General features: G+C 41.7%; 1 protein-coding gene across 2 annotated transcripts in view; it reads left to right on the top strand.

Moving 5' to 3' along the window:
• The window catches only part of LOC101859318 (serine/threonine-protein kinase MAK), a 34827-nt gene extending 25756 nt beyond the window's left edge, over nt 1-9071 (top strand). For both annotated transcript variants that reach the window (XM_005095197.2, XM_035968929.1), the window contains exons 10-15: nt 668-852; nt 2262-2377; nt 3702-3833; nt 4648-4704; nt 5855-6191; nt 7193-9071. In XM_005095197.2, the coding sequence (XP_005095254.1) occupies nt 668-852; nt 2262-2377; nt 3702-3833; nt 4648-4704; nt 5855-6191; nt 7193-7208 (843 nt within the window). In that variant the 3' untranslated portion in view covers nt 7209-9071. The remainder of the gene's footprint in view (nt 1-667; nt 853-2261; nt 2378-3701; nt 3834-4647; nt 4705-5854; nt 6192-7192) is intronic.
• The last annotated feature ends 708 nt before the right edge of the window (nt 9072-9779 follow it).

The following is a 9779-nucleotide window of genomic DNA, read 5'->3' as shown; positions in this document are numbered from 1 at the left end:
GTAAGAGTTGGCAGTTGATGTACTGCTTGCCATAACCAACACCACAGCAAATACAATGTCATTGTAGTGGTCAGTCTGTCAAAAGTGGTGATGGGGGACATGCCTGGTATACTGTTGGCCATACTCAACATCATGGTCAAACAGAAAGTAGAATAGCTTGGTCAGTGGGAGGTGGGAATGAGACACTTTAGTTTACTTTTCCATTCCCGGAGAATAAGACACACTGGGTAAATTCCTTTCCAAAGGGTTTGAACTGGATATTGGATCCGAAAAGTTAAAGAAAATAGATATTGTCAATCGTAAACACTGTGAGCAAACAGCTTAACTTTGTGAGTGGTCAGTTGGCAAGCAGAATGGTCTGGTCATTAGTTCAGGGTTGGATGGGGAGGGGGGATGAGTGTGTATGTGTGTGGGTGTGTGTGTGTGTGTGTGTGTGTGTGTGTGCGCCTGTGCATATGTATCTGTATCTGTTTTATGAATGGGGGGGGGAGTAGAAGGCATCTGCTGTGTTATATGGTGCTTCGTGATAAATCCTCACGTGTGTACCTTGTGTTAAGAGCGGTAAGTTTCTTCTGTACCATGCCATTTTTCAGTCTGTCATTGTTTCAAAGATGGGAAAAATTTTTAACCCTTACACTGTTGTCACTGTTCCCTCTTTCCTCCACAGGATATGTTTGCCATGACTGTCAGTAAAAAAACCAGTGGAGGCCGGAAGCGTTGGGGTGCAGGTCTCTCAGACACTTGGGACGACTGGACTGAATTTGACTTTTTACCCAACAAAACCACAAAGAAGACAGCACAGGCCCCCAAGAACAATGCATTTGGCAAAGAGAATGATGACGATTTCTTAGGGTGAGTGCATTGGGGTGGGTAGTGGTGGGTTTTGTCTTCGCTGCTTCTGATGGTCTGAGAAATGAAAAATTATCCTTAACTTGTGGGAAAAGACAGCATGAAGTTCTGTGGCTGATGTGAGAAGTTGTCTCTTGTGCTCGGGAGTAATTGTTCTGTGTAGTCCCATTGAGTTATTAATAGTATTACTACGGTACAAAATAGAAACATCTCAATGACTACCAAAATGACAGTTCTGAAATGCTATGTATGGTCAACCCTTCTATATGGCTGTAAATGCTGGACAATCACTAAAGATAGTGAAAATAAAATAGAAGCAACAGAAATTTGGTTTCTTAGGAGACTGCTGAGAATTTTGTGGAAGGAAAAGAAATCAAATGTGGTTTTTGGACACCTGAATAGACATAAAGGGGTCTTGAACATCTAGCTCTCACTGGCAAAATCGAAGCTAAATGAGGCAGGGGTAGGCCCAGAGCAACCTACTCAGGGAACCTAAACAAATGGATAACGGGGAGAGATCAGGGAAATGTAGCTTTTTTAAGAGCATCCGAGCAAAGGAATGAATGGATAAACATGATCGCTGATGTCTGTCACAGGTTTGATGATGATGATGGTACAAAATGCTGGTTTGTCAGTTCAAAGGAAACATTTCTCACTCTCAGCTGATGCAGTGTGTGTTGGAGGGCACCACTGATAGGTCATAATTATTCTCTTTCCTTCTCTTGTTTCTGTCTGTTTTCTTTTCTCTTTATGCAGATAAAGACACCATTTTAATGTCAATATGTTTCTCTTTACTCAATTTAACAAAGCAGTGTGTGTTTGTAAATTTTTCTGGGCAGCCTGTCATTTAAGTGCTGGTGTCAAAAAGGCTTAGAGATCTTAGGGATTATGTATGTCTGTGTGAAACACTGTCCTAGCAAAGATGTGTCTGCTGTGACTTACAACCCCCACCAACAACACCCCCCCCCCACCCCCTCTCCTGTATAAGCGAGTGCCAGTATAATATTAAATGATTATAAACAAGTGTCTGTATAAAAGTGTATAAATGAGTGAACAAAGACCTGTGTAATATTTTATATATTGAAACTAGTGCCTGTATATTAATAGCAGTGTGTAAGCAAATTTCAAGTAAATGTAATATCCACCATCTTTTTTGTCAAGTCTGCATGATATTGTATTTAGACACATGTCTTTATTATAATGTTTACAGTGTATAAATGAATGCCTGTATCATATTTATTGTTGAGAGAATTGTCTGTAAAATGTAAAAAGTATACAAACAAGTGTCTTTATAAGAACTGTCTGTATAATGTTTGTGATATATTAAAAAAGATGTCTGCGTGGTATTTGAAGAATAAAGACAAGTACTTGTGACCCTTTCACTAGTTTTATGTCTGCTTCCCTCTGTGCAGGAGTTTGATGCCTAAAAAGACTCAACCTCCAAAGGTGTCCAACCGTGTCAACTCTGGTCGTTCATCAGCGTCCTCGGCCAAACAGCACTACTTGAGCAAGTCCCGCTACCTCCCAGGTACAATGACCTCACCTTTCTTACTGTGATGTCAGCTTTGTCATCTCAATAATTATCTTTCTCACAGTAATGTTCATTTTCTCACCATAATGTCAAACTTAATTACAGGAGAATCAACTTCCTCGCCATGACATCGTCAACTTTGAGAAGACCCGTCATTTCCAAATGCTAGAAACAAAATAAAAGGTGGTAACACAAAACACAAGGAATATATCTCATAAATGGTGAATGAATAATAGGGATGAAAAAAAAAAAAAAAATTGAAAAAAGAATGAAAATGGACATAAAAAGACAAGAACAAGCAGACCCTTATCATCCACCCTCCACTGGGGTTACTCTAGTTATGTAACTCTATCAGTTGTAAATTAAGCAATGTGAAGGTCATTCCAATAAAACAATGGGAAGTATCCTATATTGTACTATAAGTGTGACTATAACAATGAAAACACCAAAGAAGTACTCATAATGACTTGCACAAAATAATAAGAACTTACCTCACTGATGCTACACATAAATTTCACATATACAAACCATCTGGGAAAACTCAGATAAAGACTTTGTACCTTTTGGAATTCCAAAGGAAAAATTAATGTCTCTCATTGATTTTGATAAAACGTTCTTCCCCTGATCTGCTGTCACCTTGATGTCAAACTTTCTCATTGTGAAGTTGTCGTAGGCCAGACTTCAGGATATACAAACATTTCTCATGGAGATCTAATGGGACCATGGTCCTTGCAGTTATCGTACCACTAGAGGTTCTAGAAAGCTTAAAAGCTTCATTATAAAATTAAAGGAGCAAAAGTTGAGGAGAATTCCCTGAAATTTTCTACCTTGCTTTACTAGTGGGGGTGATGATTTATTTATTGTTTATTGATGACTGCAAAGCTGGCAGTTTGCATTTCAGGAAGAGCGTATAGTAACATGTGGATCATTTCAGTGGACTCAACAAGTTGTTTATTTTCTTTCTCTTCTTTTTCATATTTAGTGCCTTTCTTTCTCTGTTTCTCTCCCTCTTCAATTTCTTTTCTCATAGTTTAAATTTTTGTTGGCTTAATTTTCTTTTCTTTTCTGTTGTTTTCCCCACTTCTGTCTGTCTTCCTTGCCTTTTACTTCTCTCCAAATGATTGAGTCATACAATCACAATGACGGTGAAATTGCATTTGGATTGGCGGTCACCCGGGTATATCTCTAACCAAGATGTTGTGACTTGGTCACAAATATCTATCTGTCTCTCTGTTACTCTATCACACAATGCCTTGCAAATGCCTATTTATTCTCTCAAATAACATGAAGTCTTTATATACCCCCCCCCCCCCACCTCCAGGTATCAACCCGAAGAACAGTGCCCGGCGGGATAGCGTGGGTCAGAGACGGGACAGTCTGGGCCTGGGCCTTGGGGACTGGGGAAACCCGTTTGACAAATCTCCACCGCTGGGTGGCATCAACTCCAACACCAGTAAGTCTATCGCTGTCAGAGAGCAGGCTATGTTTTCCTTCTTTCAAACTTTCACTCTGTCCTTCATTCGTCCAGTTGCTCAGTCCTTTACTCAGTCATTTACTTGGTCATTCACCTGGTCAGTATCTTGATCCTTCACTCATTCCTTCTCTAATCCATTGTCTCTTTGTCATCCACTCGCTCCATACTCAGCCTTCCGCCCATTCACTTCTTTGCTCACTCTTTTACTCACACCTTCACTAATTCCTTCATTCACACCTTCACTCACTCTTTCACCCACACCTTCACTCATAACTTCATTCACACCTTCACTCACTCTTTCTCTCACTCCTTCACTTACGCCTTCATTCAGTCCTTTGCTCTGTCTTTTACTTACTCCTCTACTCAATGCTTTACTCAGTCATTCACTCTGTCATTGTCTCTGCCTATCACTAAACCTTTCACTAGTTCATCAACTCGTTCCTTCACTCATTCCTTCTTTTACTCTTTCACTTACTCCTTCTCTCAATTGTTCACTATCTCCACTCGATCATTCACTCACTCAGTCATTCACTCACTCAGTCATTCACTCAGCCATTCACTCACTCGGTCATTGACTCTTTCCTTCTCTCAATACCTCAGGCATTTAAAATGTCATTCACTCTGTCTGTCCTTTTTTTAGTCCTTCACTCAGTCATTCACTCACTCCTCATTTACTCCCTCATTCACTCAGGCTTTAAAATATAAATCACTTGCTCAGTCACTGAATGTTGCATGTCTTGTTTCCCCTCTCTCATGACCACCTTCACCACCGTCCGCCTGCCCACCCACCCAGGAACAGGGAAGGCTCAGAATGACCATGACTTTGTCTCGGGTTATCGTGGAGGCAGAGGTCAGTCACTTGTATGTTGTATAGACTTAACACCCTTTTTAACGCTGTAAGGTTATCAAGAGCTGGGACCTCCGAATTTAACATCTATCTCCAATAAGACCGCGCTAACTGGATGAAGAGCCTTAAAAACAATCCCAAGTTCAAGAGCATTCCATCAGGAATTCGAATTGGGGCCATCCGCTCTGTAGTCCAGCATGATACCAACTGAGTTTACAAGAGCAGCCCATTTGCTTGCTTGTTTGTGTAAGAATGTGTAGAGTGAGTCAGTAAAGGTCTAGTCGAGGTTTTTATTTGGAAGTTACTTGACCTACTACGCCCATCCTGAGTCTAAACTTTCTGCAGGGGTAACAAGAAGTAGCCATGTCATCATGTGGAAAAGTTTTTCACCTGGTGATTATTACCTTTTATGCATATATGTCAAACTTGTGTGTGGCCTTAGTTCAGCCTTGACAGTGATGTATTGGACTATGACTGGTCATCACTTACCTTTGTTCCTCTTAGATATTGCACCAGTTTATCTCCTGTTATTGCACCAGTTGTTGTGCCGATTTTGCTCTCTTTACTCAAAAACAAAAGCCTAACAGTCACACACAAGGCTTTCGCTTTCTTTAGAGCAATGTCACGAGCTGATAATTCCCCTTGATATGATGGTTCTGCTCTTTCACTTCACAGGTTGAATAAGCAGTGTCTTTAGCTATTCTTTACAGCTGCCCTAGTGTTAAGTTCTGTAGAGTGCTGATTAATAATAATAATAATAATAACTGCATTTAAATAGTGCATATCCATGGTCTACAGCATGCTCCATACACTTTACTACCACTGTTACCCCAGCAGACCCTAGAACACTTAGAAACTTTCTCGGCTTCCTGGGAAGCACACAGTGCAAGCTGCAGATTTCAGATACTCATACACTAACAAACTGACAAGATCTTCCATTTCCACATGGGTGAAGTGAGGAAAATTTTTGTTGTGCCTCTCCCAACACGACACAAAGCCAGGCCCAGATGGGATTCGAACCCACTACCTTATGGTTGCAAGTCCGAGAGCCTAACCCACTAGGCCATCGATGATTCAGTGTCCCAGTTCCTTGCTGCACTTGTACTTGTAATTAATGTTTTTTAAAAAATGTTATCTTTGTGCGTGTCCCCAGGAGGGAACTTCGGCAGTCCATCCACCAATATGGGCAGTCCAGCAGGTGCCCTAGGTGGACCAGGATCGTATGGGGCTGGTGCAGCTGGCGGGCGCAACAACTTTAACAGTCCTGGCGGCTACCAGCCGTCTATGGGCGGAGGCTACAAACCGCCAGGTGGAGGCTACCAGTCCTCGTTTGGGCAGCCGGCGGTCGGCGGCGCTGGGGGCTACCAGCCCTCCATGGGAGGAGGATGGAAGAAAGCTGCCCCATTGCCCTCTGTTGGAGGTGGAGGAAAGAACACCGGGGGGGCCTCAGGAGGGAACTTTGGTCCTCGTCGCACAGACTGGGCCTCCAAGTGAGTAACCCGAAAGTCTCTCTCTCTCTCTCCATCTCTATCTATCTATCTATCTATCTATCTATCTATCTATCTATCTATCTATCTATCTCTCTCTCTCTCTCTCTCTCTCTTTCTCTCTCTCTCCCTCCCTCCCCCTCCCTCTCTGTTTCTCCCTCTCCATCCCCCTTTCTCTCTGTCTCTCACTCTCTCTTTCTCTTTTTGTGCCCATCTGTTGGTGCTGTATGACTTGTATGTCATTTGTATATGTAGTTCTGCTGTTTCTGTAGTAGTTACATTCACCAATGTGAGTGACAGTATCTCTTTCTCTTACATGCTCCTCATCTTACACTGCAACTCGCATTTATTTCCAAACCAGTGGTCTTGCCCAAATAGAATCCTATAGGAAGTCATTCAGAAAATGACCCCTCATCGTAAAATGTGTTCGAATTACATTTCCACATGAATGTCATCTGTAGTTGTAGATTGAGTTAATTGACTTTTGAAGACTGTTTGATTCACGTGGAGGGGTGTGCGTTTGTGTTGACAATGTTTAAATTTGTTGAAGAGGCCAGTGCTTTTTCTTTATATCTCCACTGTTTGGTGGAACATTTTTACAGTTTATTGAAAGGTTTGAGCTTTTCTTTTTTATATTTTGAAATATAAGAATATTTTTTTATTTGTCAACCATTTTGTTAGTTTATTCTTCCTTCTATATGTGGTTCTGTAGTTCTTGAAGAGGCATATGTCTTTCTTATTAATATTAACAATAAAGTAATGTGTCAGAAGCTGGTGGCCAGGCATTGAAGGGCACCACAGGTTGGTCCTACTTTTTTTCTTTCCCTGTGTTGGTTCTGTTACTATGTCTTAACTTTTTCCTGCACTAAATGACCGTTACTGTGGGGATGCTTTTCTTTTACCCAAATGAACAAACAGAAGTTAATGACGTTTTAACATTTTGCTTATCAGTTGGTAATTTTATTTTTCCACTTTCACTAAACACATATACTCCAATCTCCCAGGTATCTCAAGTCATGATGAACGTTTTGCACTGCGCAACGGCCAGGACCCCAGGACTCTGCGGGGTCTTGTGGGAAAGCATGTGGGAGTGGTGACGGACTGTGTGGTAGGAGGAACTCTCGCCTGCTCACCGATGGCTGTGTGCTGGTCGCCTGTTTCCCAGACTGTGACTGTGAAAGACGTTGGGAATGTGAGGGGACGAATATAACTGATGTTGTTATGGAGAAATGCGAGACGTGGACGACTTCTTCGTCTTCATTGTTGTTATATAAATATGCTAATGAGGGCAGCACCATGGTGGATGGTCAGGATTTTAAAACCTTAGATAAAGCAAGAAAAAGAAACCATTAATGTTTTGCTTTTGAACGGCCAAAAAGCTTTTGGTTCAGTTCTTGTAGAAAGAAAAGGGAGGGGGAGGAGGGATTGGATATGAACGGAAAACATGGGGGACTGGTATTTAGACTTGAATACTAAGAGACCAACTCTCTGATGAAGAAGTACAGGTCAAGACATCAGCTAGAGAGCTAAGTCAAGTGGTCTGTTCTCACAATGTGCAGTACAGTCACACATCTCTTCTTCCCAAGACCTCCCATGTTAATGTCGTCGTCGTGCGGGTAAAAGTGGTTGCTTTGTCTGTGTGACCAAAGTGTTCAGTAGAGAACTGTTCCTGTTGTAATGGTCTTGTCCTATGTGTGTGCATGCGCATGTGTGTGTGTGTGTGTGTGCCATGATAAGTCCTTTGTCTTACTGTGTAGGCTGCTATGCACAGAGAGAGATTTTTGATTATAGAGTGATCTTTGTACTTTGCCAATGGCCTTGATTTCTTCATAGAGGCAGTTTTTTGTCAAGGTAGGTTTGGTACAGTATTTTGAGACCTCCTGGGTAGCTTCTGATAGTCAAATGTTGATTTTTGTCATGAGAAAACTTAAAATTGGTTTCAGCCTCAGAGATATGTGTGTGTATGCCTGAAAAAAGGTCCCAGTTGTCGGCAAAGCTATTTTTGAGCAACGGAGCGAAAAGGCCAAAAAAGTCGTACCTGGTTAAAAATTCAGTTGCATAAGAAAACTCATGTTTAACCATTTATTTATACAATATTGAAGGGATTTTATAATATTTTAAGTCTAAATATTTTTATTAGTTATTTTTACAACATGTACTTCATCAAAGGTTAAAAAAATGTGCTAGAAATTGGGGTTTTCTTCAAACTATGTTAATGTGGCATATCTTTAAAACTGCTGAAAATATTGAAAATAATTACCAAATCAGCGTGCTCAGCATTGAATTTGCTACAAAATTGTGCTCGTATTTCATTATCTAAAATTTCCGACAACTTGGACTTTCTCCAGGCGCACACAAACACATCCTCTGTCTTGTTGGTTGACTGTGCAGTTGTTTGCTAAGGGCCAAGTGTGTAAGTTTGCCTTTTCTTTTAGGACGTAAAATGTCTTACTTTGGAGCAGTGTTGGAGTTGCATGTGAGTTAACATTGTTTGGGTGGGGGGGGGTAGGATGGGTGGCGGTTTTTGTCTCTGGGGTTATTGGCGGCTTTACATCGGAAGTCGGTCCAAACCTGTTGAGCAGTTGTCACTTGACAATGGACGAGTTTTCCACTGTTGTCAGAGTTGTTATCTTTGCTGCTGCTTCGGAGAAGATGTTTGTTTCATGTTGTCCACCTCTTATGTGCACATGTACATGCACCGATATCTATTCAAATTTTTATATTTCTTCTTCACAATATGCCTTGATTGATAATGCGATTTTTATACTGTGTGAATGTGTGGTTATCTTGTTATGTGAACAGGCAGAATAGGAGAGAGAGAAAGAGAGAGAGAGAGAGAGAGCGAGCGAGCGAGCAGGGGAAGGAGGAGAGGGGAGGGGATAGAGAGAGAGCAGGGAAAGGAGGAGGGGGGAGGGGTAGAGAGAGAGAGGAGAGAGAGAGAGGAGAATGGGTGGAGAGGGAGAGGGGGGCGTAGGTGGGAGAAATACTCATGATATCTCTCTTCTCATTGATCTTCTGGTAGAAAGATCTACACCTAGCCTTCTCGGACAAGGGCGAAAAATCTCTGAGGTCCCGTGTGCAAGTTGCGCACGTTAAAGACTCCTTGGTGGTCCAAAATTGATAAGAGCAGGCTTCGGCTGCCACCCGGACAAAGTGCTAAATTTCCTACCGATTGAAAATGTTTGGTGTGTCCCGCATGCTCATATGACCTTGTGCAGATGCGAGCGCTGTAAAACACTCACCTAAAAAAGTTTTTTCTAAAAATCTCTTGCTCTCTCTGTCTCTCTCTCTCTTTCTCTCTCTCTCTCTCACACTCTCTGTCTCTGTGTCTCTCTCTCTCTCTCTCTCTCTCTCTCTCTCTCTCTCCTTTCTCTTTCTTTTTACTCTTTCTTTCTCCCCCCGCCAATCATTCGTCCATCCCTCGCACCCCCCACCCCCGCTTCTCTTTTATAAAGACAAGAGCTCAGTCTTGACTGTGTCCGCTGCTTATTGTTGGTAAGTGAGAATTATTTTTTTCATGAGAAGAGGAAAGGGAGGGAGTAAGTTTCACTTATATTGTATGCTTCTTTTGAGGAAAAACAAGGATTTGAA

The sequence above is a fragment of the Aplysia californica genome, unplaced genomic scaffold (genome assembly GCF_000002075.1).
Source record: "Aplysia californica isolate F4 #8 unplaced genomic scaffold, AplCal3.0 scaffold00098, whole genome shotgun sequence".
Classification (NCBI taxonomy): Eukaryota; Metazoa; Mollusca; class Gastropoda; order Aplysiida; family Aplysiidae; genus Aplysia; species Aplysia californica.
Note: the sequence above shows the minus strand (reverse complement) of the source record. Positions and strands in the feature narration are given on the sequence as shown.